The sequence below is a fragment of the Ixodes scapularis genome, unplaced genomic scaffold, assembly GCF_016920785.2.
Source record: "Ixodes scapularis isolate PalLabHiFi unplaced genomic scaffold, ASM1692078v2 PGA_scaffold0__279_contigs__length_252992795, whole genome shotgun sequence".
Taxonomy (NCBI): domain Eukaryota; kingdom Metazoa; phylum Arthropoda; class Arachnida; order Ixodida; family Ixodidae; genus Ixodes; species Ixodes scapularis.
Window position 1 is genome coordinate 131,253,799 of NW_024609835.1, and position 21,056 is coordinate 131,274,854.

The following is a 21,056-nucleotide window of genomic DNA, read 5'->3' on the forward strand; positions in this document are numbered from 1 at the left end:
GATCTGTGCGGGTGGGTCGGTTGTTTACGCGGGATTATGACGGCTCGAACGCTTCTACCTCGCGTAGATCAGGGATGCAAAGCCGGGACTGTGGAGCGTGGTAAATCGTAAGCGCTGACATCTGTGATCGTGAGAGGAAGAACAACAGAAAAGCCGGATGCAGACGCAAGGTTAGGCCTGTTCATTCTGCAGCCTATGATTGTTTACCTTTTTACACTGCATTCCGCCGGCGTTTTCCCGTGAAATAAAGCAAGAAGTGATAGGCAACGACCGCGCAAGTGATGGTTTGTTACCTCTGTGTTTATTTAAGTCGTACCAGAAATCTGAACTCCACCGCTGGCAACCGCTGTCCGTGCCCCGCCGCTTCGAGGCGGCCGAAAGGTATGTGACGGTGCCGAACGCGGACGTATTCGTGATTTGTGACATGGGCGCTGTGGTGCGTATAATTTCGCCCGGCCAGTGTCGCGTGTTATTTCTGCAACTAAGCAGTGACAGTCGTCACTGGTCGTCGGAAAGATCAGTCGGCTGAGGCGTTGGTGGGCTTGGCAAGTTCGAGCAGCGGCCATTTTGAACGGCGGCGGGGGAAGCGGTGGGGAGGGGTATGGGGGAGGTCGCTCCAAAAATGCAAGTTTATCTTCCCCTCGTCGATTCGGAGCGGGTCCCACGGAGCGGAATTTTGCCTCCCTCGCGGATTTTGGGAAGCGCTCCGGATCTACGAGTGGAATTCACCATAAGGCGTTTTGTCACAATCGAATGCGGCACTTTTTGCATGAAATCCAGCTCATGAAAGCATTCTTTTAAAACTGACCTCTTCTGGACAATTAGGCACAGAGAGGAATTTACTGTCACGGGGAATTTACTGTCTCACAGTTGGACAGCCTCTAGGCAGTGCCTTGTCCTTTGACCTTTCCGTAACCGGCCATCTTCGAGCCAGCCGTCCGAGCTCTGCTCCGTGCCTTCTTTGTCTTCTCCCTTGGCTCCCGCAGGCTTTCGTGCAGCCCCCTCGCGACCGCGATCCCAACAAATTTAAAGCATGCTTATATCACTATGAAAATGTCGTGCATTGGGGTCTTTGTTAGAGGCACTAGGGAAACAAAGAAGAATTTTCAGACAAAGTTTATCTTACGGCTATGAGGAATGTTCAGTTCAGTATGCTTGCCATGAAAATTAATTGGGAAATAGGCTAGCGTTTTGCGATGCGATGGTTACTCTGAGGGACTCGACGAGCTTGTTTTTGCAGCTTGTTCAAGAAGACGGCTTGCAAATAGACTAATATATATTGGCATTTTTCTTGATTGAATATTTTCGGTGAAATATATTCAATAAAGATAAGAAGAGGTAAATAATGCCCTCCCGTGTACCATGCGAAAGGGGCACACCGAAGGGGCAATAGGCGAACGAACGCTGTCGCTTTGTATTGTCCAGTGGCGCACAATAGCTATGTCTCCTGAAACACCGCTTATATCCGGCGCTGAGATCAGTGCTCTTTCTCAGTGATATGATACTTTTATATTTCGGGAGGTTTTTCCTCCAGAAATACATCCGGTTTATTCGCACTTCCCGGAAAGCTGCGATAGAATAGGGGCGGTATCAGAAAATCAGCTGTGTCCCAGTAAAGAGATTTCTTTTTAAATTTCGGCAGGTACTCGGCAAAAGAGCGGGCTCGGAAAGATTCCTTCGCCGCTGCTATTTCATTGTAGAACTTCTGAACACGTTCCCGGAAGTCCCCAGTGTCTCCATCGAGCCACGGCCCCAAAAAGCTTCCTCCCAGCTCTTTAAACGCAGAAATCACGAGAGGATTGCCTTGATCGCGGAAAAAGAGAAAACGCTGTACTTTCAGCTTAAGTTGTACGTTTACAAGACCCAAGCCTCCTTTATTCTGGCTTAAAAATAGGTTGTAACGCCTCATATGTTCAAAACACGAGGCCCACATAAACCTTGCGAAAATTCGACGAACCTTCACTACCTCACTTTGGGAGCACGGCAACAGTTGTGCCGCATACCAAACGGTCGGGAAAAAAACAGCGCTACAAATAAATGCGCGATTGAACAAAGAGAGTTCCCTGGCATGCCAGTCAAGCACCTTGCTTCTGAGGCGATTAGTGTCCAAACAACCGCATCGGCCACTCAGTTGCTCTGCGGTCAAGCTACACCCCTAGATAGTTCGGAACGCTCCTCGTCCAGGTGACTCCGAGGAACTGCTCCGGTTCCAAGTCCCTAGTCTCCAAGCCAGGCGCCGACAGATACGTCTGTGCTCATCGCCACACCCGAGACACTGCAAACGTTTGCGATGTGTTGGGTTACAGCGCGCACTTGCGTCCCAGACGAGCACAACACCGTGACGTCGTCCGCGTAGGCGAGCACTTTAAGCGTACACTCTAAGACAAAAAAGGGTGTAGTCGGGTACGTCAGGCGCAGATGCTCCCTTTTCCTGAAAGGTGCATCCTCCGTTACCCAGCCAGTGTACTTGTACAACGACAATGAGCATCCTCCTCGCCCTTAAAAACCTCTAGGTGTATCAGTGCACCGCCGCGCTAGCCACGCGCCCCGATCAGCTTGTGCTTGGATTCCCCTTTTGGGGTCAATTTTGGGTTGGGCAGTTTCTTACGAAGTATGAAGCTGTCCTATTCACTCGGTATTGACAGTAGAGTAGACGCTATGCTTGTTTTAGGCCAATCGGGTGTCCGGGTAGGATCACGTGACTACAGTCTCCAAGCTCGAGATAAGGCAGAGCACGGCACCTGCCTGAAGGCCAAGGCCACGTACAGAATCCACTGAGATATTAAATTTGGGTTGAACTTTCAAGAGGACATAAGTGACAGATCCTCTCGTTGTGTTCATTGTTGGCCTACCCTTGAAGATAAGCCTTTGCGAGGGCAGCGTCGTTTGACCTTGAAGGAGCTGCTATTTTCCTACTCCTTTCTTTTTCTTTCCCTAAGCTGAAAGCGTGGGAGGTGCGCAGTCGCCGGACCAATGAACCAGAGGCTTTTTTATCCCTTGACTCCGCTGTCTGGGCGCGGGTAACGACAGGAGCGTGGTCATGTGGTAAAGGTTTCATGGATGACGTAGTAGCTCTTTCCGATCCCGAAATGTCTGATTTCCGGCCTAGTTTCTTGTGCACTGTGCTGCGACCAGCGGGGCTCCCGTAGATTTTGTCCACGACAACGTATTCGAGTCCTACGTGTGAGTCCTACGCGTGACATGAATTCCTTGAGATTTTTTGAAGAAATCGCTTGTTGCCGATATGGCAACAAGCGATTTATTAAAAAAAAACTCAAGAAATTCATGTGATCCGTTTAGTGATCGGTTCGGGAAATTACTGCTTCTGCCACATCGTGTTGAATCTTCACAGACCCCTTTCTTTTTGTTTTTGTGTTTGTGTGTTTGTTCTGTAGTTCTCTCGTCGACATATATCTCGGATTACATATATTTTAAGTCCGGTTTTTTAATCATAAGTTCGCTGCAACCTACTGCTTTGCAACAATTGACCGTACCGTTCCGGATCCCCTCTAGAATTACGGGGTGTCAACTTCCTAGCAGCCGGGAAAATAATTTCACCGAAATTCTCTTGGCAGTCGCCTGCCATGTGCTGTCTACAATCATCGGACAGCTGCAGGTAGAATACTGACTTTTTTTTTATTTTTCCGGCGTTTTGCGAAAACACGTTTCATGGACACCTTTTCGTTGAAATACGTTTTGAAAACATGGTTCATCGACACTCGTCGCGCGAAATGCACGCTGTCGGGAGATTTCGTCGCACGTGAATCTCTGAGGCGCGTGCTCACTGACCCAGCCCACCCGTTCACGCCGCTTCGTGGCGATAGTCTGCGGCGGCTCATTACAAAAATATTAACCGACCTGTCCAGGGACCAAGAAGTTTCATCTCGTTTTAGGGACTAAGACGTTCCATCTCGGCCCTAAAATCGCCTATCTTGTATGGGCGAGCATTCACGTCACCGTGCTACAGCACAGAGTTGCACACAATGGTTCCTGATGCAGGGGAGGCAGAACAATACGATAATCCGAGTTAGCCGAAGAAACAAATGAACCGCGGCCGGCGAGAACCGTTATCGACGCTCCTGAGGAGCTCATGATTCTCCAACCATAGTGCTCGGAAGCCGGAAGTAGAATCACTCGGCCACCGAACCCCCGCGCAGCTGGCTCCTGAATGGCGAAGCGCAGAACCCCACGTGATCCCACAACGTCACGGGGCAGATCGTAATGCACCAAAGAATAGCGTAGCTGGAGCATGAGACCAGAAAGTGCAAGATGCAAAAATAGATAGCGCGTGCTAGTGCCACTGAATAATCTACGCTTCAAAATGACAACACTTACCCATCTTGTGGCTTAAAATCATGGTTGCCAGCTATCTCAAGGTTTATCTGAAATCACAAAAACGTTTTTTTTTTCCTCCACAAATTTGTAAACAGTTCGTGACAGAGCAAATATATATTACATGAGCTTCATAACACCGAATTTGATGCTGAGGAACTCGCACTTCTTAATTATGACGATCGGCAGTTGCGTCTGCTTTGCCGAATCACCAAGATGACGGCGCCCACAACAATATCGGAAAACAGAGTGCCGATACTCTAAGAGTAGCTCATTTAGTGGCTCTAGCGTGCGCGATACGCCTCATCTCGCGATTACTTCGGTTGGACAAGGAGCTGCTCACAATCTAAGAGCACTAAGTGGTCAAGGCACTACACTCATCTGCGGAAGAAGCAGAGCAGAGGTACTTTACTATACCCTGTTACAGGTTACGAAAAGTAGGAGAAACTCCTCCTGCGAATCACCCCGCTCTTTCCAAATTAGCAGAGCGAATGCCGGAGAGGAGTCGAGTTCCTCCTCGCCTCGCCTCGTCTCCTTTCCTGCGTTTGCTCTGCTAAAGTGAACATGGGATGGGGGAATTAGCGGGAGGAGCTTGTCCTGCTTTTGTAAACATGCAACAGGTTATATAAGATTATCTTTTTATTTTGATTCTGGAACCAGCTGAACTCAGTAAGTTCAGCTGGCTCCACAATATAAATATGTACAATTAACTAGCTCGGCTCCTTTGGATCGGAGGTTATATGAGAATACATTCTACTTCGTTCTTTTACATTAGACAGCTCACCTACGGCGCCAAATGCTCACCGAGTGGCTTGGAAACTTCTCGTCAAGAGTACGTTGTCGCGCTTTCGCGCTGCGCCGAGTGAGAGGGCTACCACCGACCGACGGGGATTTTGGGTTTTCCAAGACAACAGAGATGGCTTTCTTAGCTGCCTTGACGCGTTCATGCGACGTTAAAAGGCGGCAGCCAACCTTTCCAATTCAACGGAGAATATCCCGAGGCTGTGCGCGTCCAGCCGTTCTGCTTACGCAAAATATGACGACGCGAAGGCTATTATCTTTTCAAAGAGTAAGATGTATTCTCTAGTAAAGTGTTTGCAGAATCCGTGGAAACTTAGGTAGCACACTGCGCTCCTCAATGAACTAAAAATTGTCTTGATCATTCCGATAAAGCAGTTAAGATTAGGGATGTCGCGAACCACCCCAAGTTCGATTTCGAAAGGTTTCGATATTTGCGAAGCGTACTGAGCTTCGATTTCGAAAAATTTCGATATTTTCGTACCGACCGAGGTTCGAATTCGAAAAAATTCGCAACTTTCGATCACAGTGGAGTTTCGAATTCGAAAAGTTCGAAGCTTTCTCGGTTTCTAGAATTTCGGATTCGAATATTTCGAATATTTTTTTACTTCAGGTTCGATAAATTCGAAGATTTCGAAATTCTTTGGAAATAAAATTCGGAAACTTCGAACGCTTCGAATTTTTATAGACATGAAGTTCGAACAATTCGAAGATTTCGAATTTCTTTCTGCATAAAATCGAAAAGTTCGAAAGTTTCGATTCTCTTTTAACGCTAAATTCGAAAAAAAAAAACTTCGAAGATTTTGAATTCTTTTCTAGTCCAAGTTTTCAAAGTTGGAAGTCCGGTTTTCAAGTTCCTCCACAGTTTGTTTCAAACAACGTTTTCACGACGCACTGGTTTTCACAAAATCAAGTTTAGAAAAGTTAGGGTGTGATATCTAGATTCTTCGAAGTTGGTCAGGCAATTAAATGAGACGACGAGTGTCTCGGATGTGCTGGAATATTTGCCAGTGCAGAGTGACGTGTGACCATGGATCAGTAATTGTGACCGCCAGCTCGGGGTGGGGGAGGGGTCTTTAACCTGCATCACGCAGTAGTGATCACACGAACACACTGTTTTACGAGACTCATCCAGTTCGAAATGGCCAGGGTCGAGCAGAAGGTTGAGGCTCAGAAAAACCTTGAAGCGACCTGGCAAACTACCTCGCCACCCCTTGCGCGCTGGTAGTAACCTGATCGAACGCCGCCCGAGTGACGCTGGCATATAGTAAGTTAAGTTTGTAATTATCCTGGAGGTTTATTTTCTGGACGGAGGAATCGCCTCGCAAAAAGCCGACACAACTCGAGGTCGAGGAGCGTTCTACCATACAAGTGGCGTCGGAAGAGGAAAAACGGGGTGTAAGCGTCACATGCTTAATGGTTCGGAAGTTCAAAGCTATGTCTTTTCGACCTAAATACCTGTGCCAATAGTAAAAAAAAAAAAAAAAAAAAAAAAAAAAAAAAAAAAAAAAAATGCGGGGATAAAAAGATGGAAAAAAAAAAAACTATAAAGAATTCGCCGGAAGTGTTGTATTCTTGCGTATTCAGAGGTTCAGAACTTCGAAACAAGTTTCTTTTACCAAATTGTGTACAGGCTAAAAGAAACACGTCCCAGGATCGTGAAGCGAAAAAAAAGAGAAAAGGTTTCTTTTAATGACGTGCTGAACTTGAACACTATTAGAAATCTTCTCCCATGAGTTAATTTATTCCTTAACGTGAAAAAACAGTAAATACATTATTTTGTATTCTGCAGATGGCAATGATATGTACTGTCTGTGGTGTTAATTTAAATGTGATACCTCAAACAACTTAGACGAAAATAAATATCAAATTTAGGGCATAATTGCATGCAGATACATGTTTGGACATTTCTTCGAAATTCACGTTGAATAACAATAATCACATCTTAAGACGGCACTTACCTAGGCTATACATAGATCATTCTTGAAAAAGTATAACATCTCTACCACAGCTTCGGCTACAGCGCGCTTCAAATCTGGCACAAACGATAATCGTCAAAAACCCGTCGTCCTTCCTCGCCCCTTCGGAAATTTATTTCTTTAAAACTAAGCATGCCAGAACATTGAAACAAACGCCATTGTCTTTCGTAAGGAACGCAGCACCGCGTGTAAAAGTTCGAGAAAAAAAAACAAACTGCGAATGTACCTCACTACTTGAATTCAAATGAAACCGTCCGCTGGTCTTTCGAAGTTCGACGAACGTCGAACTTTTACCCTAAAAGTTCGAAGTTCGTCGATATTCTGACTTTTCAAGATTCGAAAGTTCGAAACTTTTCGAATCCTCTTGATAAATAAGTTCGAAAGTTCAAAATTCATCGAATTTTTTGGTCAGTCAAGTTCGGAAGTTCGACAAGCATCGAAATTTGGAGCGCGATAAGTTTGAAAGTTCGATAAAGATCGAATTTTTAGCGTAATAAGTTCGACGGTTTCGAAAAGCGTCGAACTTCTTAGCTCAACAAGTTCGAAAATTCGACTTCCGTCGAATTTTACGATGCAGACAATTCGAAAAATCGAAATCTTTCGAACCTTTCGAACCGCTTGATTCGATCATCGAAACTTCGATTCGAAAAAAGTTCGCGGCATCCCTAGTTAAGATTAAGGGTGCGTTGTGTGTTTAAAATCTTCCAAAGTTCCCGGTAACCCAGCATAACTAACCATAACACACGCATCCCAAGCAGCACGTTGTGAATGGGCCATCGCTGGCAAGTGTACTATGGCCAACCAGATTTTCGATGGCCCAAGCTTGGCCAAAGTGCTCGGCAATAGCAGTGTTTTCGTCCTCGTCTGGTGACTTGCCATTCACTTTATGCCAGTCGCTGGCCATTCACTGTAGGCCAGTGACTGGCCATTCACTTTAGGCCAGTGACTGGCTATTCACTTTAGGCCAGTGACTGGCCATTCACCTTTGTCCAGTGGCTGGCCATTCACTTTAGGCCAGAGAATGGCCATTCAGCTTTGGCCAGTCACTTTCGGCCAGCCACTGGCCATTCACGTTTGGCCAGCCACTAGCCATTGACTTCCGGCCACTCACTGGCCAAAAGTGGCTGTAGTTATACACTTAATACATAATTTATCACAGACTGCCAGAAAATTTGGGTGTTCCTCAGAAGACTGTCAAGAGTTTCGGGAGGTCAAGTTTGAGAACTCAACCCCAGAAACTTTTACATAGTAATGACACGCGAAGCTGCTGCAAGTCTGCTCAATATTTATTGAACCTTTTTGAGTACCAAGTCTTACGACGCTGGTTGCGACCACCATTCCAGTCGTCGTGGGTTCAGGGATGGTATGTTGTCCCACCATTAAGATCCCCCGGTAGTGCAGCAGTAAAAAAATAAAATAAAAAGAAGTAACTTTAGGTGAAGGGACAGTGCAACAATGGAGAGTTTTAGTAGATCGTTCCGATACCTCCGATAGCCCCGATAACGATACTATGCATGCGCAAGGGAGGCGGTGCCGGAGTATCGGGTATCGTTATCGGAGTCATGGGAGCGATCTACTAAAACTCTCTACTCTTCAGTTACAATATTTTTCAGTTTACACAAGCTTACTGGCACTAATGGGAAAGAGAAGCCTTGAGTACACAGTAAAAGTTTTTACACATTTAAGGGTGTAAATCAGTTTGTCCCCGGGCTAACACCCTTATGGCGTTCAGGCAAGCACCCTTCATAAAGGGTGCTTGCTAACACCCTTGGTAAAGGGTGCTTGGCATGAAATGGGCACCCGCTGGGGTGGCCCAGTGGATGCTGGGCCACTCCAGCCAATCTGTCGCCGGGAGAGTATCATGCGACGTTTTGGTTATGTGGAGTACAAGGTCACATGACGCTCTCCCGACGCTGGATTGGCTGGTAGCGCCCGCCGCGCTCGGACGAAGGGTGAAATGAAGTATAGACCCCAGTGAACATTTCATTGGAATATGTCCAATACACATAACAGAACTTGTAAATTGTACAAAAATCATATATGGTATTGCATATTCTTATATTATTATTACATGATTTACAGCTTATCATGTTTACTGAACACATTTACACTTTTTTCACTAAGAGGGATTGCCACATCACCACATACGAGGCATGTGATAAAGAAATAATGAGTAGCACTAAACACAGCTCACTCATGAAGTAATACAAAAGAGCTCCTTGCAGGCCGCATCATAACCCCGTGGGCAATTGGGAAGTGCTACGGCACCCCCCTTTCTCGAACTCTAAGTGAGCAAGCAGTGGCCCCAAGCATCGCACTGCACGGCTGAACCATTGTGAACATCATGGTCTGCCACAAACGAAGCATGTAAAGCTTTCCTGTTTGGAGATCAAGTGACATGTTTTGTTTGTCTCAGGGGATTGCAGGCAACCCACGCTTCGCTTATCACTTGTCTCCTACGCGCATCTGGCTCAACTCACAAATCGCGCATTGTACCAAACGGTCCAAGAAGACGGAAAGGAAGGACTCCCCTCATTCTCGGACCCTCGTTCGTGCAACCGGAAACAGCCATTCTCCCCCTCGAAGATTAGCCCGTCGCTTAAAACTCGAACAAAAGTTGCTTTCCCCATCCCGTTGAGCCCTAAGCTAACAGTGTTGTGGAAGCTACGTGCTCCTTGGGCCAGCCCACGTGGGCCAGCCACAACCTCGTCACGCCACGGGTACTTCGAACGGCTCGGTTGTAACGCGCTGACGCTATTGACACCACCACAACGCTGCCAGCGCCACCAAGGGCAAAGCTGATAACCACGCCTGCCTTGCTACTTCACGAACGCGGGGAATCTTTTCTTTCTGCTTTTGTTTGCGCCGGATATCCCCTGACGCATCGCGCTCTCCGTTCGCTTCTCTTCGAGCGCTTGCTGGAGTGCACCGACTGGAACGCAAAATATAGCCAGCCGTTCAAAATACAAACGTGCGATTATCATTTACGGTTATTATCCCTCATACTTGATTCCCTTCCAAACGAAACTTGAATATTTCGATTTTTGTTTCCGTACCCCTTTAAAGAACGCAACTGTCATGATGATTTAATGAATGATGATGATGAAACAATTTTGACTAAAGAGAGTGACCACAAGGGTATACTGAAAGAATCACTAACAATGATGAAACCTAGAAATATATTAGTGCCTTCCCTGTGTTTTGCCATTGAGTGGAAGAAGCTTCTTGGCCAATATTTTTGTTAGAAACAGGTGTGATGCGTCCGTCTGTTTTTTTTTTTTTAATCTTGATGTTGTGCAATTTTTTATTTCCTAGGTTGAAAGCTCAAGGCATTCCCTGTTGTTTGTTCAACCACATTTACCCAAATGTTAGTAGGTTGCTTTTTTATGTTTACTGTCCTTGGGTATGTCAGGGGTTGTGAACAGTAAAACGTTGTAAGGCCCAGGAAGGAATTCCCTTTGTAAAGTGGTGGCAAGCAGAAGAGGAATTGTAAAAACTGACTCCATGTCTTCTCCTGCGTTTTCTTTTTTGGGTCGCCTATTCATTTTTTGCCCATTAATACTCAGCTGTGTTTGATACTTCTCTGCGTTTGTGTTATCCTTCAGAGAACCCGTCTTTAATAAATTATGTGTTTAGCCTGTTTAGCTAGCTTGCACCCTCCTTTGTGTTTTCGACCATTAATAAATGACTGTACGATTCAACTGCAAGCACAGTGTTAATGCATAGTAATAAATAGCAGCATACTTTTATTGACTAGTGGTGATGATTGGTCTAGTTAGTAGCCAATTATTGAAAAGAAATCATGAAGAATATGGGAACAGAGGATCTGAACACAACACAGCGCTGTGTTGATCTCCTCCTTCTTGTCCGTGCCATTCACATTCCATGTTTTTAATAACACATTTATTAATAATTTTCTGCTTGGTATCATCTGTATAGGGGTTCAATGGAACGACCCATCTGCTATTGCATTAACTTTAGGGCAGCTCCCCCTTCCTCATGGTGCCATCGCTCAGGAAGTGCAAGGCGGGTGTCACTCTCACTCTTGTGGTTCAGTTCCCCAGGTTCCCATAGGTTTCAAGCTGCTAGCCAAACTGAGTCAGGCCTTCCAGCCCTGCAGGAAATGTCAATTCCACTCTTTTAGACGTAGACACCCACATTTTGCGTGTACGTGAAAGAAGCTCTAACAGAGAGGAAACAAAATGATTGGCCTTTTTTTAATGCATCCTTTTCTATCGCTGAGAACAAACGTTACACGCTATTGTACATTCAGTGGTGCGGCTGAATTTAGGAAGATCACTTTTTTTCATATAACTTTTATATAAAGAAAAAACTCAATATAATGGGTCGGACATAAATGGTTGCTATGAACTGCCCTATACATTTACACATTACCTGATATCATCAAAAGAGTAGAGTAGCGTAGGGCTGCACTGCACCAATTACGTCTTTGCAACCAATTAATAGTTGGCATTTATTTGTTTATTACTATTGGCTATTATTCTTTGACAGAAAGAATAACCGGGCGAGTTGGTACGGTGGTAGTCTTTGAACTCCATCAAATATTCAGGTTTGACATTAGTTAAAGGGGCCCTCCGGATCGTTATGCGATGATCTATTTATGGCGGTAACTCAATCTACAGGTCCTAAGGATCCTAAAAATCATAAAATTACGGTCATGCGCGGCGGATTTCTCTACTACAATTGCTATCAAAGTCCACGGCACGCCCCCCTTTCTGAGATGAGCCCGGAAAACGGGAGGTGCATCTCTTTACGCGTCAGCCAATAGCAGGCGAAGGATTCCGGCGTCACTGCGCGTCACCAACGCGGCCGACCGCCGACCCGCGGAGGAATCTCTTGAACACGCGCGGACCGTCGTCAAGGGGCCCGGACTTTGTGCTCGGCAGTCGTCGTTCGTCGCACCGCACCGTCGCGCTGCTACTGCAATACGCAGTCGCATTCCACAGATGACAAGGAAAAGTTTGACTCGTTGACGTGGAAGGATCGCAAAGCTGGCTTCGGAGTCGGGATCCACGGAAAGGAGGGACATGTGTCCCGCAAACGCACGCCTGCAGACGCCCCGGGAAGCAGACGAGCCGACGCGCCGACGCATCGCCCACTAGCAACAAGCTTGCGGGGAGAAAACATAGTTCGCTGGTATTGGAGCGATAATTGCGGACTATGTTTCCCGCACCACAATCAGTTTACGTTTTTCTCAAACTCTAATTTACAACAAGCTTAAAAAGTGTTGCAATAATAACGTTCGCAATCACCGCGAGATGCAGCATTTCCATTGGTCAAGTTTTAGCGACGGGCAGGGAATGGGGGATCGTTTTCCAAGAGAAAATAGTCCCGATATATTTCTTCTGCCACCTGCTTAATAAACGGTTTTGTAATCTAAAACTTTGTATACATATTAACTTGCACCTACTATGCAATATAACAACATAAACAGACGATCACAGGAAGCTCCGGAGAGCCCCTTTAATTTTTTCCGCCTTTTTTCATGTTTTTGTTTTTTCTAGCTGCTCTGATTTTTGTAAGGGCTTTCGCCACTACTAAAAAACGTGACATCTAAACTCCTTTTGTTTTTTTGCATCACACAATCGTAAACTTAAAAAGTGTGCCGGTTCGGTAAACGCGAAGAGACCTAATTTCCGAGGGTGAAACCTCTAAAAACAACGGACAAGTAAAAAAAAAAAAAACAACACAGGGCGTTGTTTGTCCGTTGTTTTTAGCGCTTTTACCCTCGGAATAATGACGAAGCGACCGCGCGTCTCTACGTACAGGCATTAGCTTATGCAAAAAATCATGCTGCATGCTCGCTCTTCTAACGTTTTTCTCGCTCCCGCTTTATGAAACAAATCGGTGGCGAGCGGCTGTTAGGACAAGATGTCAGAACTAGCATGACCTGTGATTAACACTTTGGGACGGCGACTGAATGCTTGAACTGCCGTCAGACGGCACTTGAACGCTCCGCACAAGCGTCGTCGGACGAGCGCCGCACAACGGCGCAAAGAACATGCTCAAGGTTCCGCCGCGCGGGAATCTTTCTCACACTGCGGAGCGAGCCACAGGTTTTGAAGAAGATACGCCCTTTTCAAATAACGAAATAACACAGGGCAGAAGCATAGTTAGAATCAAGGATAGCTTAGCAAGCACACGGTACACGACAAAGTTTGAAACAGCAGCCCACTTCGCAGAAACAAAAGAAAGTTGCTAACCGGCGTTCGCACGAGTCGTGCATGGGCGGATCTGAACTTACGGGCGTTGCCAAGACGCAGCGTCTCCCAGCTCTCAGTCATCGATTGTTATTCTTGAACACGGTATTCGTAAGGAAGACATTTAAAATATCCACTAAGACGGCTAAAACGTAAAAAGAAGGAGATTTCCGAAGCTTGTGGAATTTCAACGACCATTCAAACCATAGAGATCATATACTAAATCTAGAGGAAAAGGTCCGCCATTTTCCCATACATTCTGGCTGCCGCAAGCGGCGCACCATGCAGGCAGACCCTCTGGGTCCCAAACACGGTTACATTATCAGAGCAGTTTCGTGAACTTCAACAATCCACGAACTTACCGGTGGAAAGATACTCGCGTTCTTTTCGAAGGTTTCTTTTTGCATAGCGCGCAGATGTACGGCCTCGCGTTAACGCTAAACTAAACCATATACCCGGCTTCGCTGGTGGGGCGCGGCTGGGCGCGGTTGAGGAATACGAAACTGCGCAACCACCAGATTTCCGAGATTTCGACAGAAGGGAAGTTAATGCAGCGTAATGACTTTATTGCTTTTTATAAGCGTGAGAATAGCTCAGAATTTAGTTTACAACGTTAAATTATCACTGTTTATATTGCTGAGAGTTTTCACTCTCCGTGTTTACCATGGCAACGTTGCTTTCTTTCTCTCGTGTTCTGTCGCTCTCTTTTGCGATCGTTCACTCGGGACCCAGGATGTCGGCGCACGGGATTTGCCACTCCTCCTCACCCACCTTTACCCCCCTGATTCAAACGAGCCCAACGGAAGCTGATTGCGATAGCGATGGTCTTGCGCAGTCTTCAAGAGTCTCTTTTCCTTTTTATTTATTGCTATTTTTTTTAGAACTATACTAAGCAAAATAAATTATATTAGTAACAATAAGAATTTCACTAAAATAATAATGTAAAACATTACAAAAAGTGAGTAAATCTTAGGTTTTATTTAAACTTTAGGTTTTTCTTTTTTGTGTAAACCGAAACCGAAACTAACTCAAGCAACGCTTCCTTCGTCGTAATTATTTGCGTGTGCGTGTGTGCAGGCGCGTGCGTGTGTTTGTGCGCACGCGTGCGGATGCGTCCACGTGCATGCGCGTGTGCGTTTCCGGTTGTGCGTGCGTGTGCGTCTGCGCGCGGGCGTGGGTTTGCGCGTGTGCATGCGTGTGTACGTGCGTGCGCACGTGTATGTGTGCGACTGCGAGCGCGCGTGTATGTGTGCGACTGCGAGCGCGCGTGTATGTGTGCGACTGCGAGCGCGCAAGCGTCTGTTTGTTCGTTCTAATGCACTGCGCCCGCAAGAACAATTGGATGTCCCTGGACACTGTTAACACACTAACTTATTGATTATTATTATTATTATTGTTGTTGTTGTTGTTGTTATTGAAACATAGCCCGGAGACTTTAGACACAGGGCCCTAAACTTTTCTATAGCTGGCTGTAGCTGTATCTATAAATTTTTAAGGCCGACCATGCGAAGCTACAGGGGGTGATAGCCTCCCATTGAATTTCCCATAGACGACCATAGGCCATTTTTATGGGATGTCTCGGCCTGGTTTATTATGGGATTTGCCTCGTTATGTGTGTGAGTTTTTGTGCATGTCACCATATTCTCAAATGAATATTTTACTCGGGTTGACATGGTCATGAGACAGGTTCTAGCAGCATGTCATGAATATTTGTCAAACATTTTCACAATATTTTGATTTCATGTTGCCAGATATAAACTCGAGACTAACTGATTTTCTTACTGTACACTTCCATCAATCAATATTTGTAAAAAATGCTAGTATAGAGCATTTCACCCTACTTTCCGATTTCTGAGCATGGAGTGATTTGTAAGAAAATTAAATATGAACTCATATATAAAATTTTGTTTTCAAACATAAAAATTGTATGCAAAAGAGGCACTTAATTATCAGCTATTTGCATGAATTACAACTGACATTATAAGAAACTAGACTGCTAACAACTGTTGCTTTTCAAGCAGAAATCTTACCTGTACATTATGTACAGAGCCATATATAAGCTTTCCAAAACCATTTCACATTATTTATTTAGCACCCTCTTCTACACCCTTCTCACATTCTTCACTAAATGTAGGGTGTAACACGAAACAGCACCTTTTTCGGTAAAATTATGAGGTTGTATTCCTAGTTTTAGGTTGTTAAAAAGGTGTAGCCGAGGGTGTAAGTTGCTACAACGCCCATTTTACACCCTTAAAGGTGTAAAAACTTTTACTGTGTAGTACGGCCGAGCATCACTGGCGTCAATCACCACGATACCGTCAATAGCGTCACGGCGTTGCCCACCACCCGCCAACAATCACGTTGTTAACAACAAAACCAGCGTTCTGCACATCTAGGTCGAGATGTTCATTTTCTTTTTCTTTTACGTGTGGCTCGATTTATAACATTTCCGTTGCGGTTTTAACCGAAGCTTTTAGCTTTCCTTGGCTCAGGAAATCAGTATCCTAGCACCTATATGAAACATTACTGAGACTAGCTTAAGTTTAATCAATATATGAGAGACGTCTTGTTTAGGCTCTTCCAAAACACAAAGTCTGAAATATCCAATCTTATCCGATTCAAGCACAAGCTGATCGGGGTGCCTGGCTAGCGTGGCGGTTTACTAAGCTGAGTGCATTGATACATCTATAGGTTTTTAAGGTAGAGAAGGGGGCTTATGGTCGGTATACAGGTACACTGGCTGGGTAACGGGGGTGCGTCTTCCAGGGAAGGGGAGCATCTGCGCCCGATGCACCCGACTACAACTTTTTTTTCTTCGAGTGCAGTTGGGAAGTAAATATGTGGAGCGGTAACCGAAAAATCGCGGATGTGGCATTCGCACTAAGAGTGCCGCGCGGCGACAGAGCGGTATAGTTAACGCGAAGATGACGTCGGTGCTTCTTTCGTATTTTATTTTCATAGAACAACGACGGGCACAATATTTTCCCACTTCTAGTATAATGTTCCAAATGAACATATCACACGACAGTGCTAGTTAAGACAATAGCCTTTCAAGTCTAACGAAAAAAAACTGAATAAAACGGTGATCGTTTGCTTGCGCTAACAGTGTTCGCGCGATGCACGCACTAATATTCTCCCAACCACTCGCTCGTGATGCTTCTCTCGCTGCCCGTCGTTATAACAAAGTTTCGTCAACGCGATGAAAGTTTAGATTATGGGTGTCCCTGCGGCGAAACTGAAAATCAGCACTTTTGGCAGAACACTTGTCGGCCATGTTTATGTCCACGGCGGCCAAGCTGAGAATCAGCACTTCTGGCCAAACACTCGCCGGCCGTGTTTATGTTTCCGGCGGCCAAGGTGGAAATCAGTACAGGTGGCCAAACACTTGCCGGCCGTGTTTATGTCTCCGGCGGCCAAGCTGAAAATCAGCACTGCTTGCCAAACACTCGCCGGCCGTGTTTATGTTTCCGGCGGCCAAGCTGAAAACCAGCACTACTGGCCAAACACTTGCCGGGCGTGTTTATGTCTCCGGCGGCCAAGCTGAAAATCAGCACTTGTGGCCAAACACTTGCCGGGCGTGTCTATGTCCCCGGCGGCCAAGCTCGAAATCACCACTGCTGGCCAAACACTTGCCGACCGTGTTTACGTCCCCGGCGGCCAAGCTGAAAATCACCACTGCTGGCCGAACACTTGCCGGCCGTGTTTATGTCTCCGGCGTCCAAGCTGAAAATGAGCACTTCTGGCCAGGCGCTTGCCGGCAGTGTTTATGTCTCCGGCGGACAAGCTAAAAACAGCTAGTTTGTGGCCGGACCCTTGCCGGCCTTGTTTATGCCTCCGGTGGCCAAGCACTTAAAGTGGCCAAGCTGTCCAGACACTGGCCAACCGTCGGCCGATCAAAATTCACTTTCTGGTGCTGCTTGGGATAGTTCATGCACCACATGAATCGTGCTCCTCGGGCTTATCAAAATTATGAATACAAGTTAAAATTTTTTTTACCTTTTTATTAAATTTGTTGGTGGAAACTCCTGATGATTTTTCTATTTCCTGATCACTATCCCGCAAGGAGAAGACGCCCCAGCTGACACGGTGTCTAATGTTTTTATTAGTAACCGGCAATAGCCCAAGGTTTGGGCTGCCCATGCAGGACTTATTTTCTTCCTAACTAAAAAAGCTTACACCAATACTAGTGACCCAAAAAGAGGACGTGCGACATCAGCTCATATTATGACAGGTGCTTTAAATTACTTTCCCAACATACACCTCTGCATTAATGCTCCACGAATATGAGAAATAGCCCCTATTTATTTGGGCATACGAAATGCGAGTCATGAGGCCCACGTCTGGTCCGGGTGACTAATTTTGGCAAAGAACGAATACCGAATGGGAGTACAGCAGGACGCCTACTTTGTGCTTGAGCGTTTTTGAGCTCAAATCTGTGTGGGATTAATTTAGTAAGTTGTAGTCGATGAACACACTTACCAGGTACCACAATACTGTAACCGTATACAAGAGCCGCGCGATAGTGTTTGCGAGTTATTTTTTCTTGTATCTCTCCGGTACTGTATACATGTAAACAGTTCTTTTTCACGGGCTAGATTGTGTATTTGAACTGCACTCGTGACAAATGCACAGTTCTATTTTAATATCGTAATCTATAGCCATCAGTGTGTACGGGGGACATATGTTTATTCGCGACTCCAACTAACTATAGGTGGTGCCACTCATTTTCTAAAATGGCGGGTTTAGTGAGGGTCGGAGATGCGTGCCGCTGTTGAGCCTGTCTAGTGTGCTGGCTTCACTGAGCAACACAATTTATTTCTGGTAATACGAGGAAGTTAGGGTGTTATGAGCGCAGGTCACCTCTTTTACCCTGAAAACAAGAACGGTGTTTAGCGTAATATTTACGCAAGGATGCGCGTTTTAATTCTGGAGCGAAACCGAAACTAACCTCTATTTTGGAATTATTTTTCTCGATATAGGCCTTAGTTTAGGATCCTTTCATAACTCAAGATGTGTCTCACAACGTAATTATTTAGTTGAAGAGGTTGTTTGCGGAAATTCAATTTGTGACATACATGTTCGATTCAGGTTGATATTTGTAGCTGTAGTTGTTGAAAAATCAGTGCTGATATTTGTGCGTTCTCGCTGCCTTTTCTCGCTCAGATAATTGTCATGGGGAATAATGAACAGCGGGTCTTTTAATGGGTTTTTGGGTATTTAAATACTTAATTGGTTTAACATTATTCCCAGCACAAAAATAAGAGCATAATTTCAATTTTTACAATATCACCACAAAACTTTTAAACGCTGTTCTCACTGGAACAACCCAAAGACGGAATCCGAGTCAGACAGCTGAAGTGTGTGTGTGTGTTGCGTGACGCATATTACATCCAGTGTTTGACTGTTTGTCTATCTTAATAAGGACATAAGAGTTTTTCATATGATAAAAATAAAATAAAATTATACCTTTCTGGGAAGACTATTATGGTTAAATGGCGTATTATCGTGATCTTGCGTTAAGTGCCGCGATTTGAATTAATAATAATAATATTAAAATTACGATATTTTAATACGTAATTTCTCAAGCTCTAATATAATTTGTTGCTTATGATCTAATTTCAAACGCGCGATCAAGTGTGACAATTAAAGGTGTTCTAATTATCATCACTGGTGCCATTTGCAGCATTTTAATTACCAAGTATCATATAAAAATAGTCTAAAATCAATGAAACCATTCTAGCTAATTTGAGAAATACATGTAAAATTACATTAATTGTGGAAGTATATTTTGATATCAACGTCGCGACTTTTGAGAATCGGCAAAACGTTCAAAATCGCCGCCAATATCCCGTCAAACCAAATGCCCCCCCCCCCCCCCCCCCCAAAAAAAAAAAGAAAAAAAAAAGAAAAAATTATTAATCTTTTTATAACATTAAGTTACTTTCACTTTTTACGCTGCGTCCTTTTGCCAATCTCAGCCTTTCCAATTCGAAGGAACTCCTACTTGCTTGCACGTACCTGCTCACTGCAGCACTTTTCGTTGGCGTTGGAAGCCGGTGAAACAGTTGTAAGTTTTAGTATTGCATATACGAGCGAACGCAAGCACTGTGTTTGCGTTAGCCTTGCGTGTTCCACACTCCGCGTGCGCGGAGCCCAAAATTACGGTCTTGGATGGCGCACGGCGATGAGGCACACGCACAACGCGGTGCAAGCAACTCTAACGCAAACGCACACCGCTTGTGTTTGTTTCTATGCGCAATGCTAAAACTCTCTAGTAAGGTACACTCCCATACCGGCTGCAGCACTGCGTTGGTACAGTGTAGAGTGTTGTTTGCGTTCGGAAATGACATTTCGCGAGCCATGATCGCGCGCAGTTCCGCCGTGCCCGCTGAGCAGGAGAATCGGGGGACCCTCACTAGACCGCTTCCCGTTTCCAACGCGGGAGGGCGAGCAACGAGCTGGAGACGCGAATAAAGAAAATCACGGAAAACAAAGAAAAACGTTTTTCTTTTACAGCACTGGTAGCCATAGAGCAAGTGTTTGCCGGCAGTTGCATCATAAGCCAGCACAAATTCAACAAGGACACTGTAAGTATAGCGAAACTAAGGGATTACTTATGTGAAAATAATAACGAACCCCTTTAGTCTAAAATGGGTATTTTACAATGCATTAATTCTAATGATGATGGTTGTAGTAAATTGTATTTTCACTTAATATAATATGTAGTCAATTTGCACAATGTCCACACAAAGATTACGAATAAGTAGGGCTTGAATCATGATGAACTTCCTGTCTCATTTTGCATGTTATATGTTTGTAAGAAATAAAAGCACATGCTATTACTCACCTTCTCTAGCCAAACAGAAACCTAATATTTAGAAGACAATTCATCTATAATAAATGTTGTTGTCGTTCAAGTGTGTATAAATGTAAACTTCTAGATTCAATTTGAATCCCTTTTTGAACTCTTTGAACTTGAATTACATATCGATCTAGACAGGTAAACATAAACATATGTTTCGCATAATCAATCCTGCCTATGACTAGCATTCTTCCTACTTGTTTCAGATATCAGTAAATACAGTATGCAAAGTAAGCTGCTACGGAATAATTTTTTATGCGGGTTCAACTTCAATGTGCATTGTAAGTCAGCTAAACCTTCATTATTCCGAGTCATGGACATCCTCTTTTTGTGTTGTGCATGCTGCAGAATTATATTTCTTTTTGGATTTTATCGATGACATTGTTTTAATGCTTAGACAGAAGGCTAAAAGCACAAATAAATTTTGTTATTAACCTTGCTGCTCAAGAGAAACGTAGAGTTAAAATATTTAATTGGTTGCAATAGAAAGCTTCTTAACTTCTTCAGAATTCACTGTCGTTCGTCATCCTGCTTGCTTTTTTAAAAGTTCTATAATAAAAAGTATATCAGAAGCAATAGTGCAATGGCTTGCTGTTTATATCAGTCAACTGTAAAATTATTTTTTTTGCTTCATATAATAAATTAAACGCCTTTATAATATTTTTCTTTAATAGTGCAAATCCAGTAAATTTTATGGTAATAACCTATAACCTATATATGCCCATCCCTATATTTCATGTGTAGTTTTAAAATTATCACAATTGACACCCGATTGTGAAAACCGCTGTGGTAGCTCGTTTAATTTGGTTTATATCAGTTCCTTGAGCTTACTAAACTGTTTGATCAACCTTTGACATATGAAGT

General features: G+C 44.5%; 1 protein-coding gene across 1 annotated transcript in view; it reads left to right on the top strand.

Annotated features, from left to right (window-relative positions):
- Nucleotides 1-21,056, top strand: part of LOC120841137 — an 83,913-nt gene that overhangs the window by 20,043 nt on the left and 42,814 nt on the right. The window contains exons 2-3 of the mRNA XM_040211968.1: nt 19,847-19,917; nt 20,399-20,473. Of these exons, the coding sequence (XP_040067902.1) occupies nt 19,847-19,917; nt 20,399-20,473 (146 nt within the window). The remainder of the gene's footprint in view (nt 1-19,846; nt 19,918-20,398; nt 20,474-21,056) is intronic.